Here is a 22767-nt window from a genome sequence, read left to right on the forward strand (position 1 = left end):
CAAGGGCTCCCGCACGTCTGGATCAACACAGCCAAGAGCAGGACGTGGGATGCTGACGTGACTCGCTCTTCAGAGGTCTGCGTGACCATGACTCGGCAGGGCGGGGGACCTGGGCCTGCCTCGGGGAGGCCAGAGGGGGTTCTGTGGGGGGGGGTCTCGGAGGGAGAAGGTGGTGTTTAGACAAAGACTGAAAGGAGGGGCTGGGGGCACAGGGCTGTGTGGAGGGAGCAGCATGGAGGGGTTGAGGGGGTTAAGAGTCAAGGATCAAGGGGGAGCAGCTGCAGGGCCACTGGTGGTCAGCCTCTGCTGCCAGATGATCTGGGCTCTGTAAGAGACCAGTGTGATCTGTGCTTACCAGTGGAGGTAAGTGGCTGTGGCAGGGACTGTGTGGCCACAGAGACTAAAATATTGACCACCTGGCCCATCCCGGGAATTTTCGAGCCTGTAGTCTATCTAGAAGGTTCTCTTTGTGGGGGCTAAGGGGTGCCACGTAGCTGCCCGACTGAGGGTCTAGGCACTGAGCTTCCCTGCCCTCTAGTCTGAGCTTGGTCTTCACGGTGGCCAACTTGGCTCTGAAGGACTATGTGAGCCTCTGCCAGGCTCCGTGGGGCAAAGGGATGCCAAGCCTGTGATGTGGACAGTCCTAGAGCCACCCAGGGAAACCCCAGGGAGGACAGGAGGAGTGACGGCATGCCCAACACCTCACTGGACACACAGGCCTGTCCTCAGGGTGGGCTCCTCAGAACAGTCAGGGTTCAACCTGGAGGCTCTGTAGGGAGTCGTAGGTCACCTGGGGCCATGACATGGGCATCCTAGACAATGGGAGACACCGTGTGCTGTGTGGCGCACCCGTGTGCAGACAAGTGCGTTCTCTGTACCCAGAGCACGGCCCCACGCTGACCCTGGTAGACAGCACAGCGCAGGTGTTTTGTTCTCTCTGAAGCTTTACTGAATTTCCTGTGGAGGCTGCATCCCTGGGTGACACCTGGAACCTCCTGGGACCTGCCCAGCAGCCACAGGGCACAAAGGGCCAGGCAAGGGTGTGGTGTGGTCACAAGGACAGGCAGAAGAGGCCTCTGGCTGGGATCTCATTCCCTTAGGCCAGGGGTTGGGAACCTTTTTGGCTGAGAGAGCCATGAACGCCACGTATCTTAAAATGTAATTCCGTGAGAGCCATACAACGACCCATGTACGTTATTCATTATCCAATAAAAATTTGGTGTTGTCCCGGAGGACAGCTGTGATTGGCTCCAGCCACCTGCAACCCTGAACATGAGCGGTAGGAAATGAATGGATTGTAATACATGAGAATGTTTTATATTTTTAACATTATTTTTTTTTATTAAAGATTTGTCTGCGAGCCAGATGCAGCCATCAAAAGAGCCACATCTGGCTCGCGAGCCATAGGTTCCTGACCCCTGCCTTAGGCTGGGCTCTCTTCCACCCGACTTGGGGGTTTTGGTTTAAAGCAGGTGCTGGCTCATGGTTGCCTGGCCTCCGGTGCTCCCTGGCTGTGCGGGTAGAACTGCCTGACGAGGTCCCTCTTGTTGATCTTCCCCATCTGGTTCCGTGGGATCTCCTCCACCAGCAGGAGCTCCGAGGGCACGGCATACGGGGCCAGGACGCCTCTGTAGAGACAAGTGTGGCCTGAGTCACAGGAACTCCAGGCCCAGATGGCATCTACCTCGTGGCCCAGAAGCCCAGCCATATCGGTACCTGTCCCAGGAGGGTGCCCTCCTGCAGGACATGCTAAGTCGGAGACACCTTCTGCTCAGTCAGGGCCAGGTTTCCTGGAGCTGGAGAGAGCCGGCCCCACTCTGCACCCTGGTCAGTGCAGCGGCGGCAGCCAGACGGGCGGAGATGGTGGCCTCCCCGCACCAGAGCCCAGAACCCAGGCTGCGTGAGCATTGGTCCAGGCAGCCCCACTCCCATGAGGGGCGCCCTATTACATGATGTGTTCTCCTGTGTGTGGCCACTCGCTGGGTCCCACATCCGTAGGGTCTGCTCTGAACCCCTCCTTAGGCAGGCCCATGCCCTCCCTCCTGCGGCCTTTTCTGGGAGATAGGAGCTGCCTGCTCCCTGCTCTCTGACTGCCACACATGGGCCACGTGCCCCTTTGCAAGACAACTGCAGAAGCACAGGATGCCGCCTGGAATAGCAGTTCCCACGGCCTCTGCCACAGGGGCTCCCACTTCTCTGGGGTTGCTGACAATGACCTTCATGCCAGGCTGGAGTGATGCAGACAGTGGGGTACAGGACACGTGTCCCCCAGTGTCTGTCCAGGCCAACAGGCAGGCCTGGCCCTATAGTCTGTAACTGTGGAGCAGCCTGGCCACTGAGGATGAGTTGTAGCAAGGAGCTGGCAGTGGGGGTAGAAGAGAACCCCCAAATCTTGCCTAAGCAGTTGGGTGCTTATGAATAAACATGAGCCTGATCACCCTTGCAGGCTGGGTCCACCTGCCCGTAGACAGAGAGCACCAGCAGTGCAGCCCTGAACACACTGCAGTCTCGGGGCAGCTCCGGCCATGAACAGACTGCTGCAGGCCAACGGTGACGGCGTGGCTCCGCCCGGGGTGCCTCCCGCCCGGTGCCTGGGAGCAGGCTGCTGCTGGCTCGAGGAGAGACTGTGCCACCATCTGCAGGAGGTGGCTGGGGCTGCCCCCTAGGGTTGAGAGGACGCGTGGGGCCAGGCTGGACTTCTCTGGAACAAGCTACCAGGACTGGCCTGGTGACCCTGACAGTGGAGCAGAGCGAACCCCAGATGCCTAACACCCCCACCTGCTCCTGGGCCGTAGCTGCTCACTGCTCTGCAGCCAGGCTGCCAAAACTCAGTGTCTCCAGTGGTGTTTGGGAGGCACGTTGTGTTTTGTGGCTTTCCCCATGTCCCTGCTTCCCATGTCACCATGCCAGCACTGAGCTGAGTGCCGGGGCCCAGAAAGAAGAGGCCCAGGCGGGCTGCATCGGGCAGGCTGCGGCCTGAGATGCTGCAGGTTCCCAGGATGACAGTGCAGGTGAGGAGGTAGTGGGGCATCATTTCCCAGGAACAAAAGAAAAACCAGTCAATCTAGAATTCCATGTCCAGCAAAAGTGTCTTTCAGGAGGAAAGGTGAAGTTAAAGATGTCTTTAGACATGGGAGCTGACGAGCTCCTCACCAGCAGCCCTGCACCAGACGGAGGGCGTCTGCAGGCAGGAGAGGCGCTGCCACAGAACCGAGGCTGAGCCAAGGTGAGGGGGCAGCAGAGACGGAACCGTACCACTTCCTTATTATGGAAGTCTCTTTAGGAGATAACTGAGCAAAAATAGAAGGATGTAGTATGGGTGTGGAGCAGACACAAAGGTAGGCACCGAGGGAAAGCAGCACAGAGGCTGTGTGTGCGTGGAGAGGCTGATGCGGCCACAGGAGGGAGACTGTGGTGAGTCAAAAGCACACATTACAAACCCTAACTTAGCAACCATTACAAAAGGGAACAAAAGTATAAAAATAAAAAAATGATCTAAAAGCATTATGAGGAAGGCAGGTTTAAAATCTGCAGACCCTGCCATTTCTAAGAACAGTGGTCCTTTTGAGAAGGAGACCTTCATTGCAGGACAGTCTGTCCAAGAGTCTGTGACCTGGGCCTATTTTCCTCCGAGGGTCCCAGCTTAGCGACTGGTCTAAGACAAAGCTCTTAGACTGCTTCAAGGCAAAGTGAGATCTCGGACAGGAATCCAGCAAAGCTGAAATTGTTTGTTAAGAGCAAGCTTCCCTGTGAAAAAATCACATGAACGATGGAGGTATTACCTCCTGCCTCCCACACTCGTCTCCTTGGAGAAGGGACAGTGGGGTGCAGTTAGGACAGGACTTCAGCCACTGCCCATTACTCATCATGGTCATTGACACTGAGGATTCTTTCTGGGTATGTAAGTCTCACGTGGCCCGTTCCAACTTGGCAGTTTGAGGGAAGGGAAGGGCGGCAGGTTGTCCGTGTCTTAGAACCTGCACACGCAGCACTGTTACCCAGCTCTGATGCCAATTTCAAGCCCTCGAGCAGATGTGCTGTCTGAGCCGGAGCTGCCAGCTTCCCTGTGACTCCTGCTGAAAGTGCAGCACAGGGGAGGAGGACAATCCTTTACTTGGGGAGCAGAGAGATGAGAGGGTGGCAAGCAAACTCAAAACTGAAAAAACATGGCAGCAAAAGGGAAAATGTTATTTTTAAAAGTCTTTAGGCCCTGGCCAGTTGGCTCAGTGGTAGGGCATTGGCTCTGCATGTGGATGTCCTGGGTTCAATTCCCGGTCAGGGCACACAGGGGAAGCACCCATCTGCTTCTCCACCTTTCCCCCTCTCGCTTCTCTCTCTCTCTCTCTCTCTCTCTCTCTCTCTTCTCCTCTCCTCCTGTAGCCATAGCTTGACTGGAGTGAGTTGGCCCCCAGCGCTGAGGACAGCTCCAGGACCTCCACCTCAGGTGCTAAGAAGAGCTCGGTTACTGAGCAACGGAGTAACACACCAGATGGACAGAGCATCATGCCCTAGTGGGCTTGCAGGGTGCATACTGGCTGGGGCACATGCGGGAGTCCATTTCTGCCTCCTCTCCTCTCACTGAATTAAAAAAAAAATCTTTACAAAGACCCCCAAATGGCAGTGAACATGACAGAAAGAAACAGCAGCCTCACTAAGAAGCCCAGTGTCCAAGAGTCTCAGTGCAGCTCCTCTCCCCATCCCCACACATGCAGGGGGTGCAGAGGGGGGCTCCAAAAGAAAGACCCTCTTCTCCCTTCATGGGGTGGGCAGCCTCTGTGTCACCCAGTGACTGCCTGATCAGAGGACACAAAGGCCCAGATGCCAGCCTCAGTCTGAGACTGGTTTCGTGGAGACACAAGACAGGCTAGTCAGCTGCTCTGCCCAGTCCTGTCCTCCTAGGAGCATCTCCCCAGAGCACCCCAAATCCTCTGCACAGTGTCCATTTCAGGGTCTTCCCACACTCACGGTCACAAGCCATGACCACCAGTGCGGGTCCCTGCTGGCAGCCGGGCCAGGAGCTGGAGCTGAACTTGCGAGTCACAGAGACGGGCACAGAGTGAAGGGGCAGAGGGACGCTGCCTAGGCAGGCAGGGTGCCTGCTGAGGACAGGATACACATATACATACATACACACGTACACACACATACATGTAATTGTTTAATCAAAGCAGTCTCTACTCTATTGTTAAACGGCAGAGCTCCAACTGTGCTTCTGCCAATCCCGGGGATCTAATTGCCCAGCTGTGCTACCCCTGATGAAACAAGGATTCCTACTGTTTGTGAAATCACGTTGGACAAGCCAAAAATATCTTTGGCACCGAGAAGGAGGCAAGTAGGGGTGGAGGAGAGTGTGCGAGGAGAGGGGATAGAGAAGATGAAATTCTTGGATTTAAGATATTCCTACCAGCCTCCTTCCTCCCTGAGCTTGCGGGGGACACTGCTCTGCGGCTCCACAGACCCCCTGTCCTGTCCTGTCCTGTCCTGTCCTTCTGGCCTTTGACAGGATGGACAGGGGGTTCAGACTGGGCCCTGAGACTGAGCACGAGGCACTGTGGGCACAGGGAAGGGGCCTGTGAGCCCTCTGGGACCAGGGAAGATGGCAGAAAGGCTCTTGGGGGAGGGTTTTGGGTTAGGTAAAAGCAAACCAACCAAGATGCAGGGTGAGGGAGGGACAGGACTGAGCTGCGTGGGGAGGCTGGCTGCCCTCACAGGGGAGGCGAGCTCCAGCCCGGGGTGGGGAGTCAGCACCCAAGGCGCACGTGGAAGTGCCCCACGCTCAGCGCCCCGGCAGAGGGAGGGGTGCTCCGGGTGAGGGGGGAGTGGCCCAGGAAGGAGCTGGCTCGCCCGCACCCTCAGGCCACAGTGGGCGCTCTGGACCGTGGCTCCAGGTTAGCCAGACGCTCGCTTGACGAGACTCCTCCTAAATCTGGAAGAGAACTCGCTCGCCCTCCACAGGGTCCCCACCCAGGAGCATGTGCTTCTTCTTCCGGACCTCAGAGCTGACTGTGTGCCGGGAGTGGGGGCCCCGTTTCCCTGTCAGTGTCTGTGGCCCTTTGGTGACAGCACGGATGGGCTCTACCTCTGCTTCTGCCCTCATTACAGAGCCCTGCTGCAGCCCTCTGCTGGGCAGCCTCATGTAGGTGCCATGTCGCCTGACCTTCCAGGCCCCCCCAAGACGGACGACAGCCAGGTCTAAGACCCCCACCTCTAGCTCCCAGACAACGGGACAGCCCAGCCCCGTCCACTCACTCCTCTGAGGGGACAGTTTCTCACCCGCCCTTCGCGGCGCCCGCCCACCCACTCCTCTGAGGGGACAGTTATCTCACCCGCCCTTCACGCGGCGCCCGTCCACCCAGCCCTTACCTGGCCCACTCTCTGAGCTCCCTGTGGGACAGTGAGTGTCCCTCTTGAAGTGTCACCACTGCGGTAACCCGCTGGCCCCACGTCATGTCGGGAACACCGATCACAGCTATATCTGTGAACAGAACAGGGTGGGCACCTTAAATGCCAAATGACCACTGCAGGCTCAAGAGTAGCCAGGAACAAACAGGAAGCCCCAAGGTGGGGGGGGGGGGCTGGAGCAAGTCCTGGGAAGCAGCTGCCCAGCAGCCGTAGGGAGCGCAGGGTCCTGCTGGGGAGAGGTGAGGGTGGGCTCCCCGTGTATCTCTGTAGGGGCCCTGGGTAGGCGCCATTTGTCCACCACTCCTGCCCTCCCCCTGCACTGTCCTAGGGGACAGTAGCTGCTAAGGGGGCTGAGAATGATTAAAAGCCCAGAACATTCTGTCTCCCAGGACTATGGGCTCCCAAGGACAGGCCACCTGGGGGAGCCCCAGTAAAACAGCTGGGCCTGACACCTGTAGGGTCTGCACAGCCTGTGACCCCAGTCAGGAGGAGGGATGGGTGGAGCCCACACTTCTGGACTAGCGCCCATAGCCGCACCCTCTGATCTTGCCCAGGACCCTCAGCCAGCGGCCAGAGAATCAGAGCATGCTGCCGCTTCTGAGCATGCGCACACTGCCACTCCCTTGCTCAGGGACCAAATGGAGCAGCCAGCATCGTTATTAGGCCCGGAACCAACCATAGTGTGGGGTGGGCAGGCCCGGACTGCAGTGTGGGGCGGGCTAATCCCCACTGGGTGGTGTTCCCAGGCTGGATCACCTGGTCCCCATTTCACCTACAACCAAGCCAAGGAAAACCTATCTGCTATACACCCAGGACGGCAGGTCAGGGCTGAGAGGAGCTGTGCGGTGAGCCCGTGGCCACTCACCCTTGATGCTAGGGTGGGCCAGCAGCAGCCGCTCCACCTCCAGGGCGCTGACCTTGTAGCCACCGCTCTTGATGATGTCCACGGATGTGCGTCCCCGGATCCAGTAGCTGCTGTCCTTGAACACGACCGTGTCACCTGCGGAAAGGGGCTCAGGTCACCAGGAGGCATGTTGGGGCTGGGGCTCAGCATGTCACGGTCCCTGTACCTGCAGGGACCGGCGTGGACACACATGCACACGGGTAGTGAGCACTGATGCCACTGGTATGCTGGCCGCGTGCGTGGCAGTTTTGAGACAAGGCAGCAAGCATCAAGTTCAATGGCTGTGACCTCAGTCTGTGATGCTGACGCCAGAACAGCCTGCTCTGGTCGTGTCCCTCTGCAAGCGTGACAGCTGGGTCCCTGCACTGTCACCGCCCAGTGCCCTTCCTGCTGTCTCTCAGGCCCATGAAAAGAGAGGAAACGAGGGCTTGCCCGCCTCCCAGGCCCACTGCGGGGCTCTAGCCACGGCAGGGCTTGGGTCGGGCTGTGTACTGCTGTGGCCCCTTTCCCAGTGAGGCACTCCTGGGCCACGCGTGGTGCCACCTGTGTTTCTGACAGGAGGAAAGGGACCTCCTGCTCCTTCAGCTGATCACCTGCTTTCCCATCCTGCTTTGCTTGGGCAGCACCCTGGCAGGAGCCCTTCCCAGCTGAGGGTCCAGCTGCCCTTTCTCAGACCTCACCCAGCAGGAGGGGGGCTGGCACGGAGGGCAGGAGGAGTTGGGAGGCCTGCACTCAGCCCGGGGCACCGAGGGGGTGGTGAGGCGGGCTGTGACTGCACACGTGTCAGTATACACATGTGTGCGAATGTGTGATGCGTGCACATGGGCAGCACCGTCCCAGCCTCTGTAGGCAGTGCTGTTTCACCTGCCTGCTCTCACACCCCACTCCTCATGCCGAGTTATTAGCTGAAATAAATCATAAATATTTCATTATACATCATGCCGTCTGACACAGGAAGGAGCCATCCATCACTTCGCCACTCCTTGAGACCGGCCGCGGTGCGGGGCGCTCTCTAGTCTATTAAACAAGATGGATGGGTGTGCTTGCACGGGCCGCTGGCTTATTTATAGTGCAGCGGGAAGGCCAGGCTCCAGGAGCACGGGGCGGCAAGTGTGGTGGTTCTCTCTCCCGCGCTGACGGGAAGCAGGAGTGACCGGAGGCTTCAGAAAGCTGTGCTGCGAGCCAGGGCAGCCTGAAGGCCCAGGTGTGAGGTCACAGGAGTGGGCTGTAGGCACTGGGGTGGCCACAGTCTGTTCTGAGTCCATAAGGCCTGGGCGGCCTTTCTCCCATTCCTGCTCTGCAGCCCCAGCTCTGGTCATGTCCTTTTTACACGGGACAGCTGGACGGTCTTCCACCCTGTTTACCAACTGCCAGCTGCCCGTGACTTAAATGTAGAGAATGGCCCCAATCCAGGCCGTCACATCCACCCACTGCCCAGGACGAGGCTGTGCTGGCATCCAGGTCCTGCCAGTGGCGTCCAGACCCCGAACCTGCTGGCCTCCCCCAGCCCAGGGGCCCAGCGGAGCAAGGTGCCGCCGCCAGCCCTGGTCTGTGGGCGACACTCTCCCCACCTCAGTGCCCATCCAAGGCTGGGTGGTTTCAGGGCCTGTCAACGTCACCGGCACCTCTCTGAGCTGCTCTCCGCCCTGCTCTGTTAGCGCAGCCTAAGCCAGGGAGGAAGCCCCTACAGCTGCACCCACACCAGCCACCTGCAGCCCCTGGCCATGCCCCCTTGCCCCCAGGGCATGAGCACAGCTCCCTGACTGTAATATTCTAGTTCTCCATCTGCTGCCTGTCCTCACTTCAGCCCTATTCAGACATCAGTTCTCTGGCATCTCCAGGTGTCCCCTTCCCGCACACCAGCTTGGAGGGATGACGGCTTCCTTCAGCACCTGTCTCCTGTCACCAGCCTGAGGAAGAGCAGTGAGACCTGGGATCTCCTCAGAGAAAAGCCAGGCACTGCCATGGTAGGGACGGTGCTGCGGACATATGGAAGTTCATCACGGAGAGATCTGGGGACTCGCACGCCAAGCAGGGAAACCTGCACACTCAGGAGAGCCCTGGGCACTTATCTGGATACTTGTCAGGCAAGAACAACACACGATGACAGGTAGTCCAGATCATCCTGGATGACCCAGTGCGCCTCAAATGTGACCACGCGTCCCTGAAAGAGGGAGACAGAGGGAGACGTAACACACGGAAGCAGAGAAGGCTGTGTGAGGATGGAGGTGGAGGCTGCAGTGGTCAGCCAAGCCCCGAACAGCTGGAGCCCCCAGGAGCTGGCAGAGACAGGCAGGGTCCTCCCACAGAGCCTCTGGGGGGAGCCTGGCGCTGCAGCACCTGGAGTTCAGCCTCCTGCTTTCTGGAGCTGGGAGGGAGTAGACTTCTGTTGTTCGAAGCCCCAGTTAGTGGTGAGTGGTTAGAGCAGCCACAGGACACCCCAGCCGGCGCGGAGCTATGCTGCTCCCAGGGCAGTGAGCTCCAGCAGCATCTGCTGGCTGGCAGACTCCGTGTGGACTGTGGTCTGGGGGGGAGGGGAAGAACACGTGAGAGGAGGCAAGGGTGGGGCTGAGGCCCAATGTGTGAGGGCACAAGCATGCAAAATCCTATGGAAGCAGAAGCAAGGCTGAGGAGCCAGGAGGGCTGTGGGGAGAGCACAGCAGGATGCGCCCAGACTCTGTCTTTAGGAGAGTGCTGGGGCCACGGGAAGGGACAGCATTTGCACCTGAAAGCTCCTTCTCATGCACTGTGGAGATGGTGCTGGGCAGGGTGAAGCCTGGGGCCTGCTGTGGCTGCAGCCATGCCAGGTGGGGGGCAGGTGGGCGGAACAGCAGATGGAGCTAGGGGACCCTGGAGCAGGAGTAGGTCTGGATTTAGACAAACAGGTGAGGGAGGAAGGAGTCCAAGCTCCTTGGCCCACCTCATGGCTGGGGTGCACTGCAGGCCTGGGGGAAGAGCTGGGCCAGAGACACACGGGGGCATTACAAGGATGGACATAAAACCTGGAGGGGGGCAAACTGAGGGGGAGAACACCGAGCAAGAACGGAAAACAGGGCTAAGAAAGCCTGTCTCATAAGACCTTCTGGAACCTGGGCTGGGTCTCCTACTCTCTGGGAAAGCTGCAGAGACAGCCCCGCTGTCAGCGTCTTCAGGACGGGCCTGACGTGGACCCCCACCGTGTGGGTTCTATTGGGAGTGGGGCCCCACAGTCAGGATGAGGCCCCACAGCCAGAGCACCCAGGCTGCCCGCTCACTGCAGGAGGAGCAGAGGCCGGAGGGGCGGCCAGCTGGAGGTCTGTGGGGTGGAGGCTCATTGCGGGGAACATTGGGAGGGATCAAGAGACTGCCTCTGCTTTCAGAACTGTGAAGGTCGAAGGACCATCGCCGAAGGAGATGCTACTGTGGAATGAAGGGCCGGGGACAGTGGAGGGCAGGACTCTTGAGAACTTCTGGATTCAGGGGGGCCCAGGAGGAAGGGAGAGGCGTGGTCAGGTCCCAGGAAAGTGGGAAGGAGCAGGGTTGGGGTACTCTCCTTCTCTGGGGTGAGCGCGTTTGGAGAAAGTAGGGAGGCAAAAGGTAAGAATGGAGGGTTTGTGGAGTGCAGGGTCCACTGGGTGCCAGTGCAGAATCACTCTGTTCTCCTGGGGACCCTTGTGCTGCCTGGTGACCCAGAGGTCCTGGCTGGACTGGGGAGCAGGAACAGGATGCTCAGGCCCACACGGCTGCTTTATGCCCTGAAAAAGGGGTGCCCCGAACACCCCTCAAGAGTCTCTTTGGATATTGTCTGAAACAGGTGCTAAATCCTGGCAGAGTGTGGTCCTCTGCAGAGCTCCAGAGTCTTGACCCACACGCCATCTTTCTCTGAGGGTGAGGCTTGCCCACAGGCCGGTGACGTATGTGCTCATATGGTGGAACTGGCCTCAGAAAAAGGGGCACTCGGCCTTCAAGCATAAGGGGGGATGATCAGCACAGATCAGCACAGCCAGCGAGCTAGGGAGCCTCTGTTCACAGAGCACGCCCCGCAGCTCCGTTACTGACACAGGAGGCTGTGGAGTGGAGCCAGCTCGCTGCACCCATGGCCCCACCCCCAGCGCCCCGCCAGCACTGCAAACCCGTGTGCACAGTGCAGCAGGACGAGGCGCCTCCCTCGGCTCCCACTGTGGGTCTGAAAGCACCTGCACTGGGCCGTGTCCAGGAGGGACGGAGTTAAGGAATGAAGCAAGTCTTCCAAACCCCAGTAGAGCCCAGAGCAGACATTAAAAAAAGAGAAGGAAGCGTGGCTGGAATTTCTGCAGCATTCTGAGGCAGCGGGACTGCACCCCCAGAGCCTCCGTGCAGCCGTGCTGCGAGAGGGCACACCGCCAGGCTGACAGGGTGTGAGGCCAGACGGTGCCCTGGCGTTCATACCAGGAAGAACCACTGGTGAGTGGCACCTCCAGACGCACATGGAGCAACGACAGTGTCTGCCAGGCCCTGGCCCACCAGCTGCCCACTGCGGACTGTGCTGCACACTGGGAGGCCGTGCACTGCTGAATGGGGACTCAGCCTTTCCTCTGAGCCTGAGTCCCAGCCACTGAGACACTGCGGGCCCTGAGATGCTGCAACAGCCCAGGCCTCGCAGAGGGCGGGTAACCGCCAATGCTGGGCCACCTCACCTTGGAGACAGGCCGGTAGGTCTGTGGCAATGTCCAGTTCAGCCTCTGGTGAAATGTGGGTCAAACCTGGTTGGGTGCAAATATGGGCCCTGTTTCCAGGCAGTGGCCCTGGTATTGGCCAGCTCAGCAGCATGGGCTGCAGAGCCCTTGGATGAGACTTTCTGCACAGCTGTGCTCCCAGCGCCCGACCATGGCAAGGGCTGGGGACAAAGGCCAATCCCCAAAGGTCATATCTCTATGACTCCATTTCTATGATGTCCCTAAAGGACAGGAATGGTGGTGGCCAGGGATTAGGGCAGGTGGGCAGAGGGGAACAGGCTCGATGCCACAAAGCTGCAGCTCAAGGGAGCTGTATGGTGACAGGAACATTCTTATTGTGCTGGTGGCAGTGACTTGGATCGCCACATGTGACAAATGGAAGGAGCCGGATGCATGCACCACGGAGCACACACTGGTGTGCATGGAGCTGTGGAACTGGCTTTGGTGACACGCATTACTCAGGACGCTGCCCCTGGGGAAACTGGGTGGAGAGGCAGGACCCCTCCACACATTACTTGTGACCTGCTGTGACTCTGTATTTCAAAATAAAAAGTTTTCAGAAATTGCTGCTTGATTTATGGAGAAGCCCCCCAAACTCCAGGGGAGCCCCCTACCCTGTGGGCTCACCCCTATACAAGTCACTTGTAGCATCTGCCACATATTATAATTAAGCAGTAATTTTTTTTAAGGGAGAATTTATATTAACCAAATTTATGACTGAGAAACAAGTGTCACAAACAAATGTGGGGAACTAACTGCCTATCAGGATGCTAATTAGATGCCCCTGAGCAGTCTGGGACTCTTATTCAGGTGTTAGTGCTCTGCCCCTCTGGGCACACCGGCTCTGCTCATCCTTGAGGAAGAGCCCAGCTCCCCCACACACACACCTGTCCCCACTGTCAGGCCCCCCGTGAAAGGCATGCTTATAGCATGGCAGGGGCCAGGGGCTGCTCAGCAGGGCCATGCAGATAGCTCTCGAATCAACTCTTCCCTCAGTGAAATGCTGATGTCCCCATGGCTTCCCCACTCCAGGGAGGGGGAAGGCGTGCGCCTGGGTGAATGCAGACCCCATAAGATCACCACTTGACCCAGCAATTGCACTAGAGTTGCACGTTCCAATGAGTCATGCTGAGGGCAGACCCAAGGGCCCGTGCAGCTGACCAGGAAGGACATCGGTGCCAGCTGTGTCCTTCTTGAAGCATCAGGCTTCTGTGTCAGCGGATGTTGCAGCCACTCATCAGGAAGAGGCTGTGCCTGAACTCCTACAGTAGCAGGATCTTTCCACAAAAGCCTGCTGTTCTGTCTGCTCTCTGTGTGGTTCGTGATTTCTGATTTCCCAGGGCAGCTGCTGGATGAGCATCGATGAGGGTGAGGATCACCCCTACGTCCTTTAGGGCTCCGGCCCCATCCTCAGGGCCTGGGACATGGAAGCAAATAGTCTTAACAGAGCAACAGAGGCCAGCCCCATGGACCATGCTGTTGAGAGGGAGCTTCAGACACAAGAACGTTAATAACTTTTTCTGTAGCAACATATTTATCAAAATGCACTGATTCTGGAATCAGTCTCCTGCTGATGAGTGTCCTATCCCCGGCCCTGATGCCTGTCTGTAATCAATGAGCTTTTCTCTGACAGACACAACATCCTGATCAATACAGTGGAGCTGTATGGAGCTCAGGCACACACGTTTGTAGCAGGATTTATGTACTGCTCTCTAAACCAGTGCTATTTTGTGTCTCTGATTTAAACATTAATTAAAAATAAATCTCCTGATACTCAGAGGCTGATTTTCTGAATGTGTGGGGGAATCATTGGTAGTAGGCTTGGGTGAAGTGCTCCCAGCTGGTTGAGATTCCTGACCCCGGAGAGACACAGGACTAGCACTGTCCCTGTCCTGACAAAGATTCTGAGCTGCTGACGGGGATGCCGGGCACCCCACATGCCGTGCCCCTGGCTATGCAGAAAAGCGAGGGCAGGCGAGTGAGGAGACAGAGCGGAGGAGACGCAGACCCCTCTCATGGAGGCCACGGAGCATCTTGAAGCCACGAGGGAGCCGGAGACTGTGCTGCCAGCGCTTTCCTGGCTACTTTGCCCTGAAGCCCCTCATATGTCCACCATGAGTCTCAACTCCTCTACAGGTGAGGAGGCCGAGGGCAGTGGGGGAGCAAAAGAGCATGGCCCCCTCTCCTAGGCACTCAGCGAAGGTCACCCACCAGGGTGCAGCGATGCCACTATCCCAAGGGCTCCAGTGATGGGCGTCCATGGCGTAAGAGAGGAGCCACTGCCACCTGTCAGCCATGCAGAGCCCTTGGTGGCTGCTGTCCTGCCCTGCTACTGGGGGACAGAGACCAAGGAAGATACCGGGAGGAAATGAAGACACAGCAACTTCCAGGAGCATAAACCTCACCTGAAATCCGCAAGGGAGAAATGATAGGGTGAACACAAGTTCTCTCTTGAAACAAAATCAACAATAACCTTTTTAAGGCACAAGGCTTTAAATAGGCAGAATAAGAAAGGAGAATATGTTTTAAGAAATTGGAAGCTGGAAAGCAGATGAATTAGTGGTCAAGCACTATGCAGACATGCCTGGTGGTGGTGCAGTGAACAGAGTATCAGCCTGGGACACTGAAGTCCCAGGTTTGAAACCGTGGGGTCGCCAGCTTGAGCGTGGGATCATAGACAGACCCCATGGTCACTGGCTTGAGCTCAAAGGTCGCTGGCTTGAAGCCCAAGGTTGCTGGCATGAGCAAGAGATCCCTGGCTTGGCTAGAGCCCCCCAACCCCCCATCAAGGCACATATGAGAAAACAATCAATGAACAACTAAAGTGCTGCACTATGAGTTGATGCTTCCCATCTCTCTCCCTTCCTGTCTGTCTGTCTCTCTTTAAAAAATAAAAAGTAAGAAGAACTATGCAGACCCAAAAATGTTCCTATGAGGGCACGGAGAGAGGCAGCAGGATGCTTATATACACCGAAGGCTCAGGCAGAGGCCCTGGGGGAGGGGGAGGAGGAAGGATGGACTGAAAGTGAGAGCAGGTGGAACAGTGGCGGCTCATTCTCTGGGGACGGAGGGTGCTGGGTGGCCAGGCACGAGGCTGGTGGGCCTATGACCACCCAGGGTGGGGCCACCCCACCCACCCTTCTCACTCTTAGTCCCTGGAGGTTGCTGGGCATCAGAGGGGAGACAATCAGCCAAATAGTTCTCAGAACTACAGGACGTGGTTTCCAGAGTCTGGCATGGCGAGGAAAGTCAGAGCACCCACAGTGCACAGCCTGTTGAACTTCAGGGATCCGGGGACAAGAAAGATTCTCCAGGACTCCACAGAGGGGAAGGCCATGAAGCACCAGGAATAACATGGCTGCAGCTGGCAGCAAACACGGAAGCTGGAAACCAATAAAGGGATGAGTTCTAACCCAGGATTCTGTACCCAATGCAACCAGAATGTAGACACTGCCAGACACGTAGCTATTCTCTGGAGGCACCTGGCGTATGTGGGCCCCAACCTGAGGAGTGAGGAGGAAGGGAGAAGGCATGGGTGCAGGAACGGGAGGTCTAGCCTGGAGGGAGGAGAGAACCATAGACAATGAAGGCCCCGGTGGGAACTGAGCACTGATGTAGAGGTGACCACCCAGCTAGAAGCAGCAGGACACTGGAGGGAGGCTCTTCTAAGCAGGGAGAGCGGATTGCATGCCTGCACTGCTGGAGTGGCTGGGATGTGGACGCAGGAGATGAACAAATGAGCCCTTCCCAACCTGTGGAAAGAAGAGCCATGGTTGCACACAGCTCAGCTCTGAACAGAATGTACAGGGCCTCATGCCACAGACCCTGCAATGTCAAAGCAGCAGCTAACAAGGCCTGGTGGTGGTGGTGGCAGCAACTGGTTATTGTTTCCAAACTGGTAAAACCAATGGCATCTTTAGCCATGATGTACACTTTGATGAAAAACAAAAACATCCGCCATCCGCCCAGAGGTCTGGGACTGAACAGTACAGAAGGAAGGAAGGAAGGAAGGAAGGAAGGAAGGAAGGAAGGAAGGAAGGAAGGAAGGGAGGAAGGAAGGAAGGAAAAGGCCAAAGAAACAGCACCAAGGTCAAAGAGCAGTGGTGTACAGCAGAGCTCAACACATGACAGAGGGTAGGGTGGACAGTACAGGTCTGTAACACGCGGTGACATCGCTGCGTCACTCCATACGAAACCCAGTTCCTGCTGGATCGAACACTTAATGTCATGAAAGCAGAGTCTGATAAGTTTCAGAAGAAAATATAGGAGAATATCTTTATGACCACTGGGAACAAAGGATTTTTAAGCAAATAAAATAAAATAAAATAAAATAAAACAAAATAAATAAAGCACACAGAAAGGAGAGGCTGCCAGATGGGACTACACAACAAAAGCTTCTGCACACAAAGGTGCCACTGACAAAGGAAGCCATGTGTGCCACAGCGGGGCTCAGCCTTGCACAGTCAGGGAACCCCAGGACAGCTGCAGGCAGGACAGCCGACACCAAGCGTCTGTGGAACAGTGATCCTGCCTTCTGCGAAAAGCGGGGCTCGGGTACGAGATGGTCATTTTTGGTCAGCCAGATGTGAAGGTTGTGACACCTGCAGTTCCATGTGTGATCATAATCACTAACAGACATGGGGGTCCCTGCATTTCAGCACTTTGCTTAATTCTTAACTATGGTTTATTGGTCAAAATAAAAGTATTCGTTGTTGGAGAAATGTATCAGAACTCAGAGCAGCTATGAGTAAGTTGCCTCGGCAAGATGTGAGCAGAGCAAACATTACTCCTGTGTGCTATTCTTTTTTTTAAAATTTATTTTATTATTATTATTATTTTTTCCTGTGTGCTATTCTGAGGCCTTCTTCACATGAGAAGGTTTAAATGTCAGCATAAAATTTAAAAACAATTTATACTTATCTGCGTTTATAAGAGTAACAAAACTTGCTGAGGAGAGACCGGAAGACAGAGAAATCAGAGGAACACATGGAAGTCCTGCAGTGATAACAAGGGTCAGCCTCTGGGTTTGGCAATGCAAACCCAAACGGGGCCACACACATGTATATGACACACCAACAGACATCTTTATGTATCTGTTTTTGACCACCCCTAATTATTTTTTTTTCTTTTTAATTTTTAAAATTATTTTTATTTTTACATTATTTTCTAATAGACTCCTAGAGACCCTCTTTACACCTGATCCCACCTGCATGCAGGCAGCACTGGCCTTTGAGAGCTGAGTGTCAGCTTTGTAAGAATCTTTGTCAATTTGGTCAAAAGGATTCAATCTTGTTTCCATGTTTATCTCTTTCATCACTAGGAAGTGAAACATTTCCCATATTTTTTGGCCAGTGGCACTTCTTTGTGACTTGCCTGTCATCTCTGCTTGAGGTTGACCGGGCTGCGAGCGATCCCCTGGGCTGCAAGGTCAGCCCTCATTCGCGACTATAGCAACACCTTAGAGAATTTCCATGCTCTACCACGGCTGCAAACCGTAGGCAGCCCAGCCAATCTGTATCAGGGCTCTCTCTTCTGTTGTTCGGCTGTTGTGACTTAACGTTTGTCTCTGATAATATCAATGTGCTCACTGTAGAAGAAAAAGGGAAGAGACGCCCCCAGATACCCTGGTAATGTTCTGGTGATTTTCCCATGGTTCTCACCCTCAGTTACCTAAATACCTTCTACACACGTATTTATCTAAAATTAGGTAAATCTAGTTTACTGTTTACTATGTCACTTTTCAACATTAAACAGTGTATGATGCATCAAAAAGGTAGCAGGAGTTACAGTTTGCTCAGCTCTGTCCCCATGTCCTCATCACCATCCCATGTCCCCATGTCCATCCTATGTTATCTCTGTGTCCTCATCTCTATGTCCTCAGCTGGGTCCTAGGTCCTCATGTCTGTATTCTCATGAGCATCCTGTGTTCTCATCTCCACCCCATGTCCTCAGCTCCAGCAGCAGGATCAATAGAGAGCCCTAAGGATGCTTGGGTCTTAGAATCGCCTGTCCCCTGCCCTGGCCCAGCTTCTCTGAGGGTGTGGTGGTACTCAGGTGGGACCCAGAGAGTCAGGAGAAGCCACTGTGGCTGTCAGTGAAGTGTCTGGGGGGAGACCTTTGATTTCTTCCCTGACAGGCAGCCAGGAGTCCTGGGGGCTTGCAAGGAGCTCCCGCCAGCTCTCCCTGCAGTTCTCCCTGGCAGAAGGGGGCGGGGAAGGAGGCAGATACACAGGGCAGAAAGGGTTCCAGTGGCTGAAACTGAGGTGGCCGGTTTGTCTCCCATCATCTAGACATGGAAAAGGCACTGAGGAGGAAGGAGCCGGCCGGACTCAGCCCTTGTCTAGCTTTTGCCAGAATTCGCATGGCAGGAGGGGCTGGCCAGGGAAAGGGTTAAGTTTAATTTATCCTGATTTCTATTTAATATCATGCTCTCCCCGTAGGAGCCGGCAGCTGTGAGCTGATTGCGCGCTCTCATTATGCAGTCTGTATCGCTAATGGTCTGTGACAAAGGCATGCGGCTTCCAGGCCTTACCCCCCGAGAGCCAATTAAACACACATACTCCCTTCCTGTTTGCAGCGCATTACAATGAAATTAAACTGAATTTCAAAATCATTTTCTCCTAAAGACATCTCTTTACAATAATTAATGCATACTATTCCTTTTCAACTGAAATATTCATCAGGAGCAGTGACTAAAATGTTTTAACACTGACTGCCCCACATTTTGCATTGCTGCCGCCCCAGTGCTCAGTCAGCCCTGCTATCAGCAAAATCCACGGGGTTTTGGTTCCTGTGCTTTTAAAGAAAAAAAATCTGCAGTTTTTTATCTGAATTTTAAAATAAAAGAAGATAGCTACAAAATCAGGTTTCTAAATCGGGACTATTCAGAGGGCTACAGAAGGGATGCATAAAAAGCATGATCAGTTCAAAAATAATACTACCTAAATTCTACATTTGAAGGACAATAACAGAGAGGTTTGTTTCCACTAGACTTGACATATATTAATGCAGATGTTTACAGAGGGTGACCAGACAGGCGTGTGCTAACATACTGACCACATCCTGTCACAGGCAGAGACAGGATGGCCCAAAGCAGGTAACCTAGGCTCCTGGGTCCCCAACCACAGGGTCCTCTGCTGACCAGCACCCCAATTCTCCTTGCAGGGTTCCTGGCCTCTCTGTTCTGGAGGCTGACAGACAACCAATCTGCAAACCCTTCAGAATTTTCCCTAAATTTGCTCTCTGCCCAGCATGGAAGGACCAGGGGGACGGGATAGTCCCACCCACAGATGCTAGGAAATATATTGCTGAGGGTGCATGAGAGAGGCAGCCACAGATGACCACAGGACCACAGGGTGGACACGAAACCGGCTGAGATCAGCAGGCCCAACCCTAAGTGCCACCTGCACAGGGACAGAAAGGGGTTGCTTGATATCTCCCAGAAGGACTCTCTGTCTGTCCCTTTACCCGCAAGCCCCCACTTGATGGGTCCACACAGCCCCTCGCTCTGTCACTTGGTGACCTCAAGCCCATGATAGCGGCAAATTGAAGAGTGGACACAAGCTCCACCCTCTACAGCTCCACACTGACCTGAGCCTGGTGAGATGACAGGCATGCGAGTGTCAGTCCCATAGCACATGCCATGGGGGTTACCAGGCTAAGCCTCACAGCTAAGACCATCTTCTAACACACCCTCTTTACTGGTCAGATTCATACAGCAACTCCCGCCGGAATCCGGAATCCCATCCCATCTGCAGGTGGCCTTCTTCTCCTGAGCTCTGCTCCCCGCAGAAGAGCAGGGATTAAGGCACATTGCTGATTAGGGGCCACATGTGATGACATATAAAAAGAGGCCTTTCTTTTTAGGAAATAATATTGCCTTGTAATTATTATGAAATAATGTACATTCAGCATAAAAGTTTTAGAAATATAGATTGGCAAAAAGAAAAAGAGAAACCACTCAGAATCCCACCACCTATTTGTTGAAAACTGAGGTTCTGGTGAGTGTTCTAGATGAGCACGCACACCAGTGAGTCAATGCAGCTGCAAACCCAAACAGTCCCAGTATCTGCCGTGTCGCCTGCGGGGCCCAGGGAGTGGGAGAGGATGGGGGGCAGAAGGGGAGGGGGCAGGGGGACAGAAGGGTGGAGGGGATGCGAGACAGGGGGTTGGGGCGAAAGGGGGCGTGAGGCTCCTCAGAGCAGGCTCTGGATGCATATCCCAGGTGAGAGGATGCCAGGCCTACCAGTGCACACTGGCAGGGCCGCCTCTTCCTGCCCAGGAATTGGGGCTCTGCTGACAGGTTTATACTTGCTCGCTTGGGCAGGCGATACACAGATTGCAGACTTTAGTAGGGAATAGGGAAATGAACGATCCACACCACAAATAAACCACATTCTATCAAAATGGCTTTGATCCTGAGTGGGGGAGGGGAAGATGTACAAAGCATGATGGGCTAAGAGGGAGGATGGAAGGGAGGGGTGAAGCAGGATCTCTGCAAAGTGCAGTGGTGACGAGGAAGGGGGGCGTCCTGACCCAAGAGGGGAACGGGACCACCGAGCAGGGGCTGCTGGCCGTCCCGAGGGCTGTGGCCTCAGGAGCTCCCTTTTAGAGGCTGGCAGGGAGTGGAGGTACTGGGTGGGGACACAGACACAAAGATGTGAGACAAAGTGTACCCCTGGCTCCGTCTCTGCTCTTGATAGAAGATTCTGGGGTGTCCAGGAGTGGTGACAATCTGGGGTGGCCAAGCCACACTGCTTCCCCTTCCCCTCAGGTCCCCCTCCTCCAGTGGCCCCTTTCTCTCTGCCTAACCCTTACCTGTTTTAAACCAGCCATCTGAGGTGAACGCTTTCTTTGTCTCTTCTGGTTTGTCCCAGTATTCCCGGAACACCGTGGGTCCCCTGACCAAGAGCTCCCCTTCCTTCTCCTTGAATTCCGGGGTCACCTGTGGTGTGGGAGAAACACGCACATCAGAGTGACGCCTCCCAGGATGGGGACTCTGCTTGCCTTCCCTCTGCCCCTACCCAACCTGAGGACAACACACATTGCTGAAATTAAACATTTTGTTGAAAATGATTGAAAAACACAGTTTTCGATCTGTGGTGGCGCAGTGGATAAAGTGTTAACCTGGAAATGCTGAGGTTGCCAGTTTGAATCCCTGGGCTTGCCTGGTCAAGGCACATATGGGAGTTGATGCTTCCTACTCCTCCCCCTTCCCTCTCTCTCTTTCTCTCTCTCCTCTCTAAAAATTAATAGTCTTAAAAAAAAAAAGAAAAAGAAAAACACAGCTTTCAACGGAGCTTAATCATGACAGCGCTGAGCCGCTCTCTGAGCTCACCTCGTCCTGGGCAGGGCTGCGGGTCATTTTTTCACCCTAAAACAGCTCCATCCTGTAGATTCGAAGATGTAAGTGGCCAGGTCTCAGAGCTTGGGTCTGGCTGAATTAGCTGTTCGTTCACTTCTAAAAGGCTTCCCATGAAATCCTGTGTTCAGGGCATTTCTTGGACAAAACACAGAACCCAGGAGAAGCAAGCAGCTGCCTGCCCCGCCTGTGGCTACGGGAGGAATTCCGAGTCGGTAGCACCTGCTGTACAGCCCTCTCGGAGTGGTGACTTTACTTGGTGAAAAGCAGTGTTTTTCAACTGCCGATTCGTAGACTGGTGTCAGTTCGTCACAAATTTCATGCCAGTCTGTGAAAGTATAATCTTCATACAACATCAGGGTGGTTAACTCTTTCAACGACTGGCATGAAATTTCTGGTGGACTGGCACCGGTCCACAGACCGGTGGTTGAGAAACACTGGTGTAGAGGAAACTGACAGGAGGAATCAGCTGGGGGGAGGGTGGCTGCAGGAGGTAGACAGGTGCCAGGAGAGCGCGGCACTGGGATTCACGTGGTGTGGGAAGCAGGGAGTCTCAGCGTTTCTCCAACGTGACCACAGTGAAGGGCAGGAGGCAGGCTGGGTTGCATAGAAACTGGGCAGGGGCTTCTGTGGAGCCAGGAGAAGCATGCGCAGAGGAGGCCCCTGAGCGGTCACAGGTACACTCTGCTGGGAGAATTCAACACTCCTCACTTAGTAATAGAGCCTTTCCTTCCTTTTTTTTTTTTTTTTTTTAAAAAAGACTTTATTTATTCATTTGAGAGAGTTGAGAGAGAGAGAGAGAGAGAGAAGGGGGAGGAGCAGAAAGCATCAACTCCCATATGTGCCTTGACCAGGCAAGCCCAGGGTTTCGAACTGGCGACCTCAGCATTTCCAGGTTGATGCTTTATCCACTGCCCCACCACAGATCAGGCAGAACTAGTAGGCAGAAAACCAGCAATGCTGTGGAAGAACTCAACAATACCATTAACCATCTGCATCTAATTAACATTTTCACTCCAATCCAAACCAGCAGAACATTCACCAAGCGAGATAATATATTCTGGGCCATAAAACATACCTTAACAAATTAAAAAAAAACAAAAAACAAAAACTGAAATCATATCAAACATGTTTTCTGACTATAAGAAATCAGTAATGGAAAAAAATCTCTAAACACTTGGAAAATAAATACCACAGTTATAAATAATCCATGAGTCATGGAGGAAGCCTTAAGGAAAATTATAAAATATTTTGAAGTAAATGAAAATGAAAATACATCAACATTGGGGGGAAATACAGCTAAAGCAATTTATATCACTAAATGCATATATTAGAAAAGAGAAAAGGTCTCAAATCAATAACCTCAAGTTTCACCTTAAGAAACTAGAAGTTTGGTCAGTGGGAGT

The 22767-nt window shown here is 54.6% G+C and overlaps 1 protein-coding gene across 2 annotated transcripts in view; it reads right to left on the bottom strand.

Moving 5' to 3' along the window:
- Positions 1-872: 872 nt before the first annotated feature.
- Positions 873-22767, bottom strand: part of ACSF3 (acyl-CoA synthetase family member 3) — a 77155-nt gene continuing 55260 nt past the window's right edge. The window contains exons 7-10 of one of the 2 annotated variants that reach the window (XM_066349677.1): positions 20818-20944; positions 7268-7402; positions 6364-6475; positions 873-1628 (exon numbers count right to left, since the gene is read on the bottom strand). In XM_066349677.1, the coding sequence (XP_066205774.1) occupies positions 1481-1628; positions 6364-6475; positions 7268-7402; positions 20818-20944 (522 nt within the window). In that variant the 3' untranslated portion in view covers positions 873-1480. The remainder of the gene's footprint in view (positions 1629-6363; positions 6476-7267; positions 7403-20817; positions 20945-22767) is intronic. The other variant, XR_010747027.1, reaches the window with a different exon arrangement.

This window comes from Saccopteryx leptura, chromosome 9, assembly GCF_036850995.1.
Source record: "Saccopteryx leptura isolate mSacLep1 chromosome 9, mSacLep1_pri_phased_curated, whole genome shotgun sequence".
NCBI lineage: Eukaryota > Metazoa > Chordata > Mammalia > Chiroptera > Emballonuridae > Saccopteryx > Saccopteryx leptura.